The sequence below is a fragment of the Sinohyriopsis cumingii genome, chromosome 2, assembly GCF_028554795.1.
Source record: "Sinohyriopsis cumingii isolate HCF-2022 chromosome 2, ASM2855479v2, whole genome shotgun sequence".
In the NCBI taxonomy this organism is placed as follows: Eukaryota; Metazoa; Mollusca; class Bivalvia; order Unionida; family Unionidae; genus Sinohyriopsis; species Sinohyriopsis cumingii.
In genome coordinates this window covers 4175687-4193241 of record NC_142962.1, presented here as the reverse complement: position 1 = coordinate 4193241, position 17555 = coordinate 4175687, and the positions used below count along the sequence as shown (strand labels likewise).

Genomic DNA, 17555 nt, shown 5'->3' with positions numbered 1-17555 from the left:
TAGGATTTTGACGTACTGAAACACCCCTGCTTTACTGACTAAATTAACTTTAATAAAACTGAGTGAATGTGCGTTTTCTAAATGAGATTGGTTGTTGTCGGGTTGTAAATGTTCAGTTTGTACAGATGGAAACTTGCCTAAGATATCTAATCTTTATCAAAAGTGTGAAATCACAAAACTGAATGACAAATTGAAAGTAACGATACATAGTCCGATGGAATATAATATAATCTAAACCTGATAATCACTGTGATAAATACTGGAACAAGCTCTCAAACCCTACATGTATTTTAAGTAATAAATATTTGTGGCCATTGGGAAATCTCCTTGATGCCAATTGCATGCAAAATTCTTGAGACATTCTGCTGCATCGTTTTGTTCATCACAATGATAAAGCAATGCATGGTGTTCGCAGCTCTTCAACTGCAGGAAAATGTCAGGAATGGAACTCCAATCTTCACATGACATTCATCGACCTAAAAAAGCCTTTTAAACAGTTAGCATTGGAGGCCTTTGAAAGAGCATGGCTAAATTCGGTTGCCCATAGAAATTCATCATGAAGGTTCAGTAGTTCCATGATGTCATTCTCGTTCGTGTCGTGGAAGACAGCGAGTCATCTGAAATATTATTAGTCACCAATGGAGTCAACCAGGGCTGTGTGTTGGCCTCGGCCATCTTCACTATGATAATCTCTGTCATGCTTATTGATGCATTCTGTGACTTCCCTGAATCTAATGTTGATATGCAATACAGTGTGGGCCGGTTCTCTTCAGCTTGTAATAATTTAGGCATCACAATAAGTATCCAGAAGACAGAGATGATGCACCACCGTCCACCGGCAGAGTCTTGCGTAGAGCCTACCATCACCGTAAATGGTCAAACCCTCGTGGCGGTGGACACCTTAACCAACTCGGCAGCACTCTGTCACGTGCAGTCCACATCGTGATGAAACGAGCGCCAGAATTGATAAAGCAAGTATGGCCTTTGGCAGACTACTTACAAATGTGTGGGGGCGCAGAACGACCAGTCTACAAACACAAAGTCTACAAATATGTATGTTGCCGACCCTACTGTATGCTTGCTAAACCTTGGCTCTAAAGAAACTGGTGAAGATAAGATAGCTGGACATGTCCCCAGACACTGAGATTCTAACATGCCAGGCTTTCCATGCATCCACGCTGTGCTGATGAAATCATAGTTGGGATGGAGAGACAACGTCACCAGGATGACACATGACAGGCTACCAAGGAAGATCTGAAGGAGGGGAAAGCGATCTCAGGGTGGTCAGAATAAAGGCTTGAAATATTCATCCAAGTCAATCCTGACACGTCCAAACATTGACCCTGAGTCTTGGGAAGATCGCACACAGGAGAGCCCCTCTTGGTTGAGTCTCATTCCATACAGGAACTAAAGACTTTGAACGAAAGAGAATTGCAGAGGCAGCGCAGAATCGCAAGCAGCGGAAATTTCATAACCTCAGCAGGTGCACTATTGATCGTGTAAACCTAAAAGGCATCTCATGCCAAGTGTGCTACATGCAGTTCAAAGCACAAATTTGGCTTGCTCAGCCATTCACGCATTAGCAGTATGCAAACTAGTTAATGCTAAGTCGTCTTCGAACTGGAAGGATGAACAACAGAAACAGTCGTTTGTTGTTATACATTCTACCTTTAATCTTTTATATTGTTGTACTTCACTCTTATTTGGAAGGTTTTTTTTTACACAACTCACTAAACACAGATGGAAAATAAACCCATGATGCGGCTTGACAATGACCGCATCATTGTCAATAGACAGAATGGCCCTCTGTGAATGTCAATTGTCTTTATACGCCAACTGTTACTACTTGCCTCAAAATCATTTCAGCGCATACAGCCTAAAGTGAGATCATTTCAGCACATACAGCCTAGAGTGAGATAAGTTTAGCACATACAGCCTAGAGACCATTCTAGCACATACAGCCTAGAGTGAGATCATTTTAGCACATACAGTCTAGTGAGTATTAGTTTGTGCCATTCCTTTATTACATTTAATACACTGATTCCACTTTTCTGACGAGGAATAAAAACATACTAATGGCATATAGTCCACTTAAGTTGCTTATTAGAAACATGTATTCATAGCTGATGTTAGTCACATTTGTTTTTAAATGCGACAGTTGTATCTATGTACGTATGTATGGCGTCCTTGCATGAGAACTATATCAGTATTTCAGAATAATATATTCATTTCGGCAATCGAATAATAGAGTTTGTTTGTGAACCACCATGTAATTTGCATTAGAATGCCTGGGAAAGGCGTTTATCATATTGGGCTTAACCTTTCGAATCAAGTGATATTGAAAAACACGGAGTATCTTGTGAATTGTATCAGTTAAAAAATTAAACGCTTTGTTCTTTCTCCGTTACTAGTTCATTATTCTTTGTGACATTGTGTATTGCACAAGACTGATAGTTTGCCATTTATGTACCGATAGGACTTATTTGATTAGGTCACAAGCAGAGTACCAAAAAGATTTCCATTATGTTTCCTAACTATCACGTCTCGTCTCGTTATATGTGCTAATATTTCTTGTTATTGAGGAGTATTTGATTAATTACGACTATTCTCTCTGGTTCGCTGATGTTCATGATCAGAATAAATTTCTAGCTTTGATTTACTCCTAGTAATGCTGAAGTTCATTCAAGAGCTAAAATCAATTTCACAATATACAAATTTAGAGGTTTTAATGCCTAATTGCACATTGTAATTTTGCATTGACACGGAGTCCTTTTCCAGCTGCTCTGAGAAGTTAACTTAAAAATAAAAACATTTGATTTTCATAGCTTTTGTCTCCAGCATGGCACAGTTCTTGTAGTACAAAGTGAAAGAAAATGAATACTAAGAATAGCAAAAGGAACTGAAAGCATCCTTACAAGAGCCCTTTCATTTCAGCCTTCACTACGTTACTACATCGTTATATTTTATCTGTTGAATACAATATATAAGCTTTAAAGCCAAACTTCGAGTAGAATTTTAAAAATTGACTTCACTATCAAAGAATGGCCAACTTTTGCATTGTCATCCTTCTATGTTCATGTTAATGATAGTGTATTTTTAATCGTAATCTTCAATTTTATGTAACAATCCATGGTATAATATTCAAAATGTTTTGTAGTGACCATATTTACCCATGAATGTACAAAAGAAGATGCCAGGCGTATTCGCAACTTGGCAACACCTCTATACTTACTTTGCTATCTATGTTTTATTGTTCGACTTGGGCGTCTTGGCAAAACTATATCTTTTTATCGTCAAGAATAGGTATCGTTTAATTACTTTGCATATTTTTTTCAATATGCTTTCATGCGCTTGTTTTGGAGTGTGTGGGGCGGTGGTGATGGTGCGGTGTGTGGGTCTTTCTTTTTCTTCATTTTCTTTAAAGAAGCATTGCATTAACAACATTATTGGTTTATTTTAGTATGGCGTAATTAGAAAACTTGCCTAGCGGTTGGAGCGTCTGCCTCAGATGCGGGAGGTCGCAGGTTTGAAACCCGGCCGAGTCATGCCAAACACTTATGAAAATGATACAGTAAGCTGCCTCGCTTGGCGCTCAGCATTAAGAGGTTAGTGTTAGGACTGGTCGGCGTGGTGTCTGGGACATCGTGCTACATGTCTGCGGCATTATGCCCCAGTGCTAGACATCACTATAAACTGCCACGCTGCGAACATCGTAGCGATATGACAGAACAATTGTTAAAGCTACGTTAAAAATCCAAATCACACACGTACACACACACACGCACACACACACACACACACACACACACACATAAAACTTGCCATCACTATTTAACATAAAATCCTTTAACTGTACTGCATTACATAATATAGACGGTCCATATCCTGCCAGACATACTGACGCGATGTCTGCATAGTTAACTTTTATAATGAACGTACCAATACTTTTATCATCGACGTCATCACTAGTGTTAACCAATCAGAAGTTTATTTGTTTTTCTTGCAAACAGTGATTGTCTCGGAAGTTATCCATCTTGTTTCTTCAACTTCAGTGATAAAAAGAACCCCGAAATAGAATATGTTTTCTATTTTGGAATAAAATATGTCGTACATGGCATCTCAAATGATACTAAAGTTACTTAATTCAGAACTCGTACAAACGAATATCAATAATAACGGAGTAAATTGAATGTTTCCGTTTAGCGTAAATAGTGTTACAATCTAGGATCAGCATGGTGGTGCAGTCTGGTTCGTTCATTGGGTTGAATTTTCTTGATGACTATATTCGTAAGTTGTAGTACATACATTGCATACAGAAACCGTCAATCAGTTTGTGGTTGTTACGAAACATTTTACGTATGCCAGAAGAGTATCAGATTAAAGCATGTTATGTAAATAATATAAAATGGATAACATCAAGAGAACAAATGAAGAATGTAAAACGAAATCGACGAGAATTTAAATACTTTGACAAATAATAGTACAAGATTACACGATAAACACTAGAACAGACGAGAGATTACTACATGCACGCTGTTATGATCCAATTGCTTTAAAATGGTCTTGGCATCCGTCCGTCTACGAGAGACGATGGCATAGCTCCAAAGTACGCTTTTGCTTATCCTTCTTTTTCGCTCTCTTTTCAGCTTGCTTTATTCTTCTCTTTTCCTCTGCATTTTGAACTCCCTGCCTGACAGCTAGACGCCAGCTGGAACGGTTGTTTGCACAGCTCTCCCAGTCGTTGACATTGATGTTTGCTGTCTTCATATCCTTCTTGCAAACATCTTTGTAGCGCAGATGTGGTCGTCCAGTTGGTCGTGCACCTTCTGCTAACTCCCCATATAACAGGTCCTTGGGAATGCGACCTGGGTCCATTCTCTTGACATGGCCGAGCCAGCGAAGGCGCCTCTCGCTGAGTATGGAGAACATGCTGTTCATGTTGGCGCGTTCTAGAACCTCTGTGTTGGGTACTTTGTCCTGCCACTGGATGTGCAGAATGCGCCGCAGACATCTCAGGTGGAAGCTGTTGAGTTTCCTCTCTTGTCTTGCATAGGTGGTCCATGTTTCGCTGCTGTAGAGAAGTGAGCTGAGCACGCACGCTTGGTAGACACGCAGTTTGGTCTTCTCTGTGAGGTTGGGGTTGTTCCAGACCCTCTGGTTAAGTCTGGCCATCACTGCTGCTGCCTTGGCAATCCTGCCGCCCACCTCAGAATCAATGGAGAGTGAGCTGGAGATGTTAGACCCGAGGTATGTGAAGTTCTCAACAACTTCCAAATTGTATTAAAATGGACTAATTCGTAAATGATAACAGTTTCATCCCCTACCTCATTCTACTGTTGGTTTTCGTTACAAATCGTTCTTATGCATTGTACAAGAGGACCACGGTTCACTTTGACAAGTCAGTAATGACTGTAGTTTCCTAGATTTGGGATTTGCGTTGACGTAGGACATAAGCTATTTTGTATTTCTGTGTTTTCACTTTATATTTGGTGCTGTCCGTGTTGTTTTCACTTTACGGTGCTGTCTATTTTGTTTTCTTTATATTTACCAAGCTTCGGATTGATTACATATACGCGAAAAAGCGGGCTTACGTTGAGTTGAATTTTTGTTTACTCTATATTTTTAAAGCACTATAATTAGTTCAGTTCTTCATTTTTACATTTGTCTAGTTTTGACTTTAGTTGACACCCTTTAGCCTCTTTCGCTCTAAAAATATCTAAACCGTTATAGCATACATACATCAAGTTTTTCCAAGTTCGAACCCCGGCCGAGTCATACCAAAGACTTATTAAAAAAAATGGTGCTAACAGCTTCCTCGCTAGGTGCTCAGCATTGAGGTCAGTGTTAGGACTAGTCTGCCTGGTGTCAGGATAATTTGACTGGGTGGGACAATGCTAAATGTCTGCGGCATGATGCTCCAGTACTAGACATCACTTTAAACTGCCATACTGCAGATATCGTAGTGAAAACTACGTTAAAAATCCAAATCACACACACACACACACACACACACACTCTCTCTCTCTCTCTCTCTCTCTCTCTCTCTCTCTCTCTCTCTCTCTCTCTCCAAGCAGGAATAGAACCCGTGCCTCGAGTAACGCCTATGGCAGACAATCAGCGCCATAACATTTGTACACTTCGCTATCTCGAGACACGATTACGCGTGGTCAAGAGAGCCAACCACAAGATACTTTTCAATTACCGAGCTATCCATTATGCACTATCGAGTTCTCCGATTTGCGAAAGTTAATATCCCACCTAACCTAGCAGGCCACCGTGGCTATCATAGGAAATCATTTTAATTACATTCGTTATTGTATGAGGAGAAGCTTAACAATTGCTGGACTATCTTCAACAGGAAATCACTCGGAAATAGTCTTTTGTCAAGAGATTAAAAGGACCAAATAGTCTTTTGTCAAGAGGCTAAAAGGTCCACGTTCAAGCTAAGCTTATTGTTATTAGATCACTCTAAACATCCTTTAGTTTATTAGCTGGGAGTTATTGCGTTTAGTATCTTCCTTCCATAGTCTTGCACATTTAACTTTTTAGAGATATTAATTCCATTTGTATTGGTTTTTTGTAACAGAGGAAAAAATATTTCTTAAACGTATGAAACCGATCGAGTTAAAAATTTGAAACGATGTCTTCTAATTCGAAGCCATGTTTTCTTTTTAAATTAAAATAGTTTAAGCCTGATTGTATGTATGTATGCATGTATATATGCATGTATGTATGTATGTATGTATGTATGTATGTATGTTTGTATGTATCTATGTATGTATGTATGTATGTATGTATGTATGTATGTATGTATGTATGTATGTATGTATGTATGTGTGTGTGTGTGTGTGTGTGTGTGTGTGTGTGTGTGTGTGTGTGTGTATGTATGTATGTATGTATGTATGTATGTATGTATTTATGTAAGTCTTTGGTATGACTCGGCCAGGGATCGAATCCACGACCTCCCGCTTCCGTGATGGACGCTGTAACTACTAGGCCACCAGAGCAGTATGTATGTATGCATGTATGCATGTATGTATGCATGTATGTATGTATGTATGCATGTATGTATGTATGTATGTATGTACGTACGTACGTACGCATGCATGCATGCATGCATGTACGTATGTATGTATGTATGTATGTATGTATGTATGTATGTATGTATGTATGTATGAATATGTGCGTGCTTTCTTGTATGTATGTGTATGTGTGTCCTTTCTTGTATATATGTATGTATGTATGCACGTATGACTGACTGACTGACTGACTGACTGACTTTATTTCCTCTTTAAAAAGAGATTACATCAGAATAAACAAATTCATGATAATACAAGATCATAAAATAAAACAGAAAATTGACAAAAAATACAATAGTAATAATGTGTCAGCTACCGTATTGACAATGCGAAATATCTCACTGCCTGCAATTATGCAAATCTGCAGTCATTTGGCGGAGCAAGGCACTAATCTTTTAACAGTTGCTTGATGATGATAATATTTCGAAAAGTTAATACGTCTATAGTGTTATGTGCTTAACATTAAGTTCGAGATAGTAACGAAAATGAAATGAAAAACTTTTAACAGTGTAATTCTATATGTAGTTTTTTTTCTTCATATGACGCATGTATTTATGCATATATATACTTGTTTGCGCGTATGCGTGCGTGCATGCATTTATCTATAACTGACTGTCTAAATGACTTAGTTACCTCTACAACAAAGAGTATATCAGGTTGCTAAGATACATATTATACATATCATAGGATTATGAGACACATCATAGACGAGAACGCAAGCATGATATATACATCGTCAACTAATGTGTTTACAAAATGAGATATATAAATACAGAAAACCATATAGAAATCTCTTGGAAATAAACATAAACAAATACATAAACAAATACATAAACACACACACAAACAGCTGTCATACAACAAAATTTGCGGATTTGACAAGAAGACTTTGGCCTTTAATTGTTTATATTTAATGTTAATTTACTACTTACTTTTAATATCATGTTAGGGCATGTTAGTTGATAGCAGTATGTATGTATGTATGTATTTATGTATGCATGTGTATGTGTATGTGCGTGCTTTCTTGTATGTATGTGTATGTGTGTTCTTTCTTGTATGTATGTATGTATGTATGTATGCATGCATGCATGCATGCATGTATGTATGTATGTATGTATGTATGTATGTATGTATGTATGTATGTATGTATCTATGTATGTATGTATATATACATGTGTGGCTGTGTGTATGTGTACATGCGTGCGTGCTTGCATGCATACAGACAGGTAGGTAGGTAGATAGGAATGCATGCCTATCAATATAGAATTCGGTGTCTACCTGATTACCGAAAATTAAATTCTCTGTATATTTCTTCCTAGATTATCATTTGCTACTGTCTCACCAAAGAATAAAATATTGTGTTTTTAATAAAGGGCCTTTCTAGTAGTTGCTTAGCAAAATAGGCGTTATTTACAAAGCGGCATTCTTGCATTCAATGTCAAACAAATTTATTGTTATTTAACCACTGGGTTTTTATTACAGTTTTTAAATATCCCAAAATGAACGTATGTCACTCTTTACAAATTATAGCTAGCAATTCATAACAGCAAATATTTCATGTTATAAAAACTCTTCCAGCCTAATCACGTTGCAGCGACTGAACTGCAGGACACCTCTCTTTCATATAACTAGGCACACCCAACCAGATTTTAATTCTGGTTCTCAGCGCATATATGAAAACCAACGCCTTCACTCTACAATAAATAGTTACTGCTCCGGTGGCCTAGTAGTTGGAGCGTCCGCCCCAGATGCGGGAGGTCGCGGGTTCGAACCCCTGCCAAGTCTTACCAAAGACTTATAAAAATGGTACTAACAGCTGCCTCGCTTGGTGCTCAGCATTAAGAGTTTAATGTTAGAACTGGTCGGTCTGATGTCAGGATAACGTGACTGGGTGGGACATCATGCTAAATGTCTGTAGCATGATGTCCCAGTGCTAGATGGCACTATAAGCTGTCCCACTGCAGACATCGTAGCGACATGACTGAAATCTTTTTTGAAGCTACATCAAAAATCCAAATCTCACACACACACACACACACACACACACACACACTAAAACCAAAAAAGTTGATGTCTTGTGAGTTGGATCTCACTATACTACTGACTCTGAGTGTGAGCGTGTGTTTTGTGTGTGACAATCTCCAAACTAGTTATTGTTCTTTTTGTGTGTGACAATCTCCAGACTAGTTATTGTTTTGTGTGTGACAGTCTCCAGACTAGTTATTGTTCTTTTTGTGTGAGACAATCTCCATACTAGTTATTGTTCTTTTTGTGTGTGACAATCTCCAGACTAGTTATTGTTCTTTTTGTGTGTGACAATCTCCAGACTAGTTATTGTTCTTTTTGTGTGTGACAGTCTCCAGACTAGTTATTGTTCTTTTTGTGTGTTACAATCTCCAGACTAGTTATTGTTCTTTTTGTGTGTGACAATCTACAGACTAGTTATTGTTCTTTTTGTGTGTGACAATCTCCAGACTAGTTATTGTTCTTTTACGACTATATAATTTTTATTGGTGGGAGAGGATTGGTGGAAGTTAGGGTCCCGACCCTGAAATTGTTTGAAAAAATATTTTTGCTCTGAGTTGGAAAAAGAGAAAGAATTAGTTGAATCCCCACACCGCCTCTGAATGGTGTCTCAAAATCCTTTTATGTTTAGTTAAATTAAAGTCTTTTGCACTCCTTCGGTGAAACGAAAATTGTTTGTGAGCTTTTATTTGTAATGTAATTAAGCAATTAATGAATGATTGATCTTTCTTTGGAGAATATTTGTTTTATCTCAAGACATGACGTTTAAAATAAAGTCCTCATTTACGACAAAAAGGGCAATCTTTTGATTAAATTATAATCCATTGAAACGATACGGTTGCTTTAAATGTAAATTGCCTTCATTCTGTTTGCAGATATTATGCCATAGTCCATCCTTTATCTGCTATGAGAATCAACAGCAAATCAAGGACAAGAAAGATTATAGCTCTCACTTGGTTGATACCGATGATAGTGGCCTTTCCTTTTGTCTTCAGCCAGAGTTACGCCTTCACAATTGACAGCGAATACGGCAGCCTATCCCGCCAAATCTGCAATGACCGCTTTGACGAAATTGATGTCCTCATGTACGGCAAAAACAGCCGTGGACAATTTAGAAAGGGATATTTCCTATTTCTTTTCTTTGTATTATACTTCCTCCCCGTGATAATCATTCTGACTACGTGTTTAAGGATCGCACGCAGTCTTCTGCAGCCGATCGTCATGGAAAACACAATCATAGGAAGGAAGGAATCAAGCAGGCGACATGAAGAAAATAAAAGAAAGGTAGATATATAGATATATAGATATTGTAACGTCTAGATAGATAGATAGATAGATTAGACAGAGTGGTTAACTGTATTCAGCTGGCGTTATCTAGAGGATGTCATCCCTCTATATTAGGGCCCAGTGGGAGTGGATAGTGAGAATTTCAACAAAGAACTATTGGGAAGACTGTTGGGGATAAATAATGCAATACAAGCCCCGTAGACAAGAGAAATAACAAAATTTAATCAAAACAAATTAATAGCGGCAATTACAATTCAGCTTAAGTTATGTCAACAGAATTTAATAGCAGTGTCTAACTTGGATTTATTCATCATAATAACGAGTGGTGAAAAGAGCTCATTGTCCATGACTGATTGCATCATATTCCTCCTTTGACCGTATATCAACGTCTTCCTATTTCATCGAGCCTTTCTATTAAGAACACTTCATTCCTTCCTGGACTCCTAGTCCTTTATTCTGAATTCGTCTCTTTTTTTCCTTCGGACTTCCGTTTTCAGACTCTCTTCAGACTGTTCCGTCTCTCCCCAGAAGGCTGTTCTTTACAGGACAAAATTACCCTAAATCTCTATATGTACCCTTTCTATACGGACATGAAATTCCCTCACTTACGTTTCGCAGAAGCATAAATGCTATCAGAACACTGCATACATTCTGAACTAATCCGATAGAACATCACCTTCGCTTAACAGAGACCGGCCATAAAGTAACACTTTAGCAGTATATCTAACATTACCATACCACTTTATCTACGTTACCACTAGCTCAGTTACTATTGCATAAAAATTCACAAAATTCTAGCTTACAGCAATCCCTAACTTATCAGATTATTTAAACATTACGAAATCAGATACAAATATGCGATTATCGTTAATTCACGATAATCCGTTTCGTCCTAACAGACAAAGGAAATTATTTCACTTAACCCTATAAAATCCTACACATATGAACCTTTGGAAAGGATGCAATCGTCAGTTCTATAAATAAACTAGTAACTGTAAAATTAAAGAGATAAATTGCATCACAACTCTAGTATCAACAGATTTTCAAGAAATTGAATAAACGATACATAATATGGATCCTAGTCATATCAAATACATTTGCACAAAGCAAACAATCAAAAACAGAAGATTACGTGGAAAATTTAAATTAGGTACCTTAATGCTGTTCTCTTGCAGAAAATATGTGTCCTAGCACTAAACCCTGTCTTTTCTTGCAAGACAGCCACCTGGTCCCCTTTTCTTGTTTAACGAAAAAGGCACTATTCTGTTTAGGCTTCTTCGGTTTATTGGTGTGGTCCCTCTCAGACTTGCATCATAGAAAGGAACCCTCTAGTGCCGAAAGTTAAAGGGTTTTATGTGTTTTTGTTTTCCTCCATCGTTTATGTGTTGTTTGTATTACATTTATTTGAATTTCGATTTAATTTATTTTTAGCTAGGGTTTATACACCGCCCTACTCTAGTATTTAGATTCTCCTTGACTCTGGCTGGTCTTGGGGTTTTATTTCGAGGAGTGATCCTTGCCAGGGATAAGTGTTGTCTGTTGTTTGCTATATGTGTGTGCCATTTGTTTTGTAAATTATCCTTTGTTGTTTTTGTTTGGTAACATTTAAAATATGCCTCTTAAAGGCAGCCTCGTCGTTTGGCATTTCCCCATTTAAAAGTATATTATTGTAAAGCACTTCTAATGTGTCTACTAATTTGTGTTGAAACTTGATATAAAAATCTGATATTATACCGTCAGATCCTGGGGATTTCCTCTTTTTTTCTTCTAGACTTTATTGCTTTCAAAATTTCTCCAGCTGTAATAAACTTGTCAAAATTTTCTCTAGCATCTGATGGTATTTGTTTATAATCAGTCTCTCGTAAATAGTTGTTTATTGTATCATGATCAATGTTTTGTATATATATATATATATATAGTCATAATATTATTTTTTATCCTTTTTATCATTTGATTGAATAGATTCTATTCTTTTTTGTTCCCTCTTTTTAATTTCCATTCTTCTATAGATTCTCTTACCCTTTTTATATAACGCCTATATTTCCCTGCCCTAATTTTTATGCCCTGAGTAGTTTCCGTTTCTAGTTCTTCCCACTGTTTAATTAATCCTTCTTCGATTTTGTTAATGGTCCATTTTTAATCAGAAGTTCGAAATATCTATCTTGAACCCACTGTTTATGAAGTCATTTTGTTTTACTAAAGTACTTCGTTATAATCTCCTTTTTAATCAATTCCCAATCGTTCATAATATCTCCGGCATGCTTTTCTTTTAAATTATTTAGGTGTGTGCGAACAGTGCTCACATACTCACTGTCGAGCATGAGAGTACTGTTCATTTTGCACACACCATGTCCCCAATTAATTGTATTCGTGATTAACAAGTCAGCTAAAACCAATTTATGATCAGAAATTTGTTCCTGTATGATAGTACATTTTTATTTGCATTAATATTCCCTTCTGGTATATAGAATGCATCTATATTACTATCGTATTTATACGTATATTCCATACTCTTATTATTTACGTGTCTAAAAGCATCTATTAAATTGTTAGCTTTTATAAATATTTGGATCCATTTATGCAGTGTTTGATCTGATTCCGTGAGTCCTTCGCTTTTTTTTAATTCTGTCATTATCCAATTAAAATCGCCTCCTATTACGCAGGGTTCTAAAGCATATCGCTGAATATAGTGATGCATTAGTAATGAAGTTAATTTTCCTTGGATTTAAGCCTCCCGATGGTACATATATGTTGAAAATATTCCTTTTTTTTCTTTATCATTTTTATATGGGCTAAGCGTCCTTGTAGTTAATTCGGTACTGTAACATTTTCAAGGTTAAAGCCCTTGGCGGTTCGCCGAACAATTGTAGTCAACCAGCTTTACTTTCTGTAGGGTGGTTACTGGCGAAGACTATAGTTTCTTCACCACACGCTCTGGCATTCCATGTGTTTCTTGTATTAAAATTATGTCATAATTTTTAGATTGTACTACAGTTGTATCGACTTTGTAGTACCAATAATGTTCATAGTAAAGATTTTCAGGTTTAATCCATCCATTTAGGCTATGTATTGGTATTAAAGTTTATTTAAGTGTTTACAATATAACGTAATTAGACACTATGTAAATTTACAAGTATTTGAAAAGTTAATAATTGGTCATTTGCAGTGGGCAGTTCTCTATGCTCTATATTCATATAGACTGATTTTCTTTCTTTTTTCATCCCTCGTCAAGGAGACAGACTAATTGGTTCCTTTTCTTTAGATTCCCGGCCAGACACTCTTGTTTCCTTCTTTTCCGGTGACTTGTGGCGCCTTATAAATTATATTATATCCGATTCAGAAGGAGTTATGGGGGTAGATGCAGTTCTTTTCTTTCCGATGGTATTATCGGAGTACACGTGTCCATTTTCTAGCACTGGTTTACCTCTTTCCCTTTCTCTTGTAGATGAATTGGGGATTATTTTTCTAAATTGATTGTTCAAGTTGGTGTTTCTTCTTTTCCTTTTTCCGGACTAGCTTGTATACTATCACAGGCTATAACATATGGGTTTTTATTGGCCTCTCCAAATTGTGGTTCTTCTAGAATGAAAAAGGGAGGTGTGTTTCCTCAATCAGCTTCACTTCTTTAGACACTTTTTCTTTTCTTTTTTGAATCTTCCTAGCTCTCGCTTTTGCTTTCCTCTTCTCAGCAGGGCTTGTTTGGTCATCTGACTCCCATTTATCCGCCTGGTCTTGCGTTTGGTTTTCTGTACTGTCTAGCTGTGAAGATGTAAATGTCACCTCTACTTTATCTTCTATCGGTTCCAGCACTGTTAGTAGCATCGTTTCTATCTCAGTATCCACTGTTTTTCTGTTACAGCTTTGGTTACTGCTGCAGCATATGTCATTGTGGAAATGTTTGGTTGCGCCTGGTAAGGTGGCCTGTGGCTCCTCATTTGTTACATTGGCGGTGGTTATGGCATCCTTCGTACCAGGACTTTAGCATGAATCCCACGATGTAGAAAAATGGGGGAATCTTGTTAGCATCTTCTGTCGAAAAGCCTAACACTATAACTCCTGTGAAAACTGTAACAAATACCCAACAGGCGGACATATATGATTGTAGTACTTTGACCCCGTATTTCCTTTCCACCTTACTCGTGAGTTCACTAGTTGGTACTTCATGGGGCAGTCCAGAGAAGTGCACCTCTACAGCTTTCTCTCTCAGAGCCTTTATATGGGGTGGAGGGGCGTAGATCTTTACTGCTTTGCCTTTAAACTCTTTCGTCAGATTATTTCCATACAGAGACGTTGCTCCCTTCGCAAAAAGGTAATAGAGTCCTCTACCTCCATTTTGAAGTCCTCTGATGTCACCTGGCATGGTTCCTCTTGCCACAAGGTACTGGAGGATTTCCGCTGGGCGTGGTCTCTCTGTAAAAGTGGTGAGGCCTAGGACCTGGCATCCTGCCATCCTACAAGCTAGTAGGAGTCTTCCTTGCTCTTTCAAATCTGTGGGGAAGTAGCTGCTTGCCTTCCCACATTTCTCTGCACTGTTTAGGAAGTTAGCCATAGTAGAGCTTTGAAAATGATAATTTGACATGGGTTCCTATCAACCGTTTTTGGTAGGTATCTTAGATAATTACTTTCTCAGGACAGCGTTACAATGACCTTTCAAATCTCACTGGGTCATAAATGCTAGCCTTTCAAGCTTTATCACTGACACGGAGTAGAAAAGAAGAAAGGTCGAAATGATCCTTCACAAAGATTTTTCAGGCGTAAATGTGATAAAATTTGAATGCTCAGTGCATTCAAAATTCTAATCTTTACACACACACTGATATATATATATATATATATATATATATATATATATATATATATATATATATATATATATATATATATAAGGTCTTCCGAAGTATAGTCGGTAGATGGTTCTGTTTGACAGAGAAATAAAAATAGCACATAATCTTTACAAAGCAGTGTCTCTTGCAACACCGTGAACACTGATTCCATAGTTACATTGGTTTTCCATGAAACCGACTGAAAGACTTAACAGAAAAGTGTGTTGTTGTTGTTGTTGTTGTTATTTTTGTTTATAACAATGATAATTACCATCATATTAACGGTATTTCCATTTAAAAAATCTTATTCTTATAATCGTTACCCTCCTGAATCCATTTCAATGACTTTTGTATACAACTTAATAAGGTTTACATCTCCTAAATTCGATTTCTCTTATACTTAGATACTGTTCGGATTTTTAGAAAAGATTTGTTTCCTATTTTTTAATCTCTGTTCATTCCAGCTCCACTAGGGTACGTTTGTCTTCGCTCATTAGGGTCTCTTGAATAAGGGAACGTCTACACTATATTATTATGATTTTCACCCTATATAAGACACTATTCTCCCTTTTTTCTAGATCTAATTAAAATAGCTTATTATCGTACTAATTTAAGCTACATATTTGACTCTAATAGCTGTCCATTTATCCCTTTTTTCAAGGTTGCCCGGATGATTATAGTGGTTGCATTTGCCTTCATCTTATCGTGGTCTCCACAGTACGTCGTCAGTGTTATCAGTCAATTGCAGACCCGCAGTTTCCTGAGGGAAAGTAATTTTCTTTTTACTATGCTAATGACACACTTGTGTGGCTTTATTAACAGCTGCATAAATCCATTTATCTACACCGTAATGAGCGACAAGTTCCGACGGAGTTTCAGGCAAATTGCAAGGCAGCTCATGTGTTGCTGCTCACCTCGTGCAATTCCGTATTACCAACAAAGTGTGACACGATCCTCCCACCATTACGTGTTTACCACAAGACGAGTCTCTACCGACGCCGATGCTAATACTATTATGCTGAACGATTGCCAAAGAAACAGGGAATCTTCCACATGAAACTATATAATACCTGTAATAAGACTTGATCATAAATACGTAAACAACGTTATCAGTGAAAATGTGACATCTTTGAACACGAATACAATTGATGGCAACAGACATATTTTTCTTTGCACAAAATTATGTAGAAATGCATGTCCCGTCGATGAATTGACGGAGAAAATATAGGAATATAGAAACTGATAACAAATATGTAAAAAGGAATGTGTCTAGAACATGGGTGGAGAAGCTCCTAACTTCGGAAATTGTTGTTGTGTATATATGTTTCTGTAAAATGGACTGGACCCCATATTGCATCATTTAAAGTTCAATAATTTTTGCTTCAATGTTGATTTGTCCCAAATATAATGCTTCGTCGTCTGACTCTTAGGGGCCATACATATATGACGTCACGCAATTTTGGCGATTTTGTTTAAACCCCTACTGTCAAAGCCTCGGCCCCACCCCGCTCAACAACAAAGTCGTCACAAAGCATACAAATTTTCAAAACTAAAATTGGCTTAAAATTGTTCTGCGTTTGAATAACACGTAACAATAGCAATTTTTAATACTTTAAAAATATCTTGCTCAATCAGGGTTTAGTCCTCTGAGAAACTTTACCTAAAGGAAATATAATAGCCAAGTAAATATTTAAAATTCAACGAATAAAGTTAGAGACATTTCATCTCATGAACTTATTTCTTAATGTTCTCTTCCTCCCATGGCTTTGATGTTGTTTTTTAACGTCACGTTTTTCACACACCCCACTCCCATGGTCAAACATCGTCACACAAGCCAGCTATCCATCGATGCATGACGTCATATATGGAAGGCCCCTTTTAGTAATTTGCATGATTCTTTACCTTCAGCCATTGAGCTAAAGGAAAGGTAGGGAATGAAAATTGTAATTGATAACAAAGAAATACAGAAACAATGGTCTCATATAATTATCATCTGATATTGTAAGCATGTTAAATATTTTTAATTGATTTACTTCCAAGGCAGCATGAACAAAATTAAATTAAAATAAATAAATATAAGACTGTATACTAAATACATTAACATCTTTTAAAGTGAATTTATTTTACGTAAAATATGTTCTGAATCCGCTTGATTTTCAAGATTAACTGAAATAAAAAACGTTAGATCATTACTATACGAACTTGACATGCAAACATAAATAGTATCTACTGCAGTATAATTTATGCAAGTTATGATTTTTTTTAAGAATAAAAAAATCATTATAATAAACATGTCACTGAAACTGAAACATACTTCGTGGCCAAATATTGAACATTGGGC

The 17555-nt window shown here is 37.0% G+C and overlaps 1 protein-coding gene across 1 annotated transcript in view; it reads left to right on the top strand.

The window, feature by feature from the left end:
- The window catches only part of LOC149804258 (QRFP-like peptide receptor), a 39234-nt gene extending 21961 nt beyond the window's left edge, over window positions 1-17273 (top strand). The window contains exons 2-3 of the mRNA XM_089932422.1: window positions 9980-10388; window positions 15876-17273. Coding sequence (XP_089788548.1) covers window positions 9980-10388; window positions 15876-16271 — 805 coding nt within the window. The 3' untranslated portion in view covers window positions 16272-17273. The remainder of the gene's footprint in view (window positions 1-9979; window positions 10389-15875) is intronic.
- The last annotated feature ends 282 nt before the right edge of the window (window positions 17274-17555 follow it).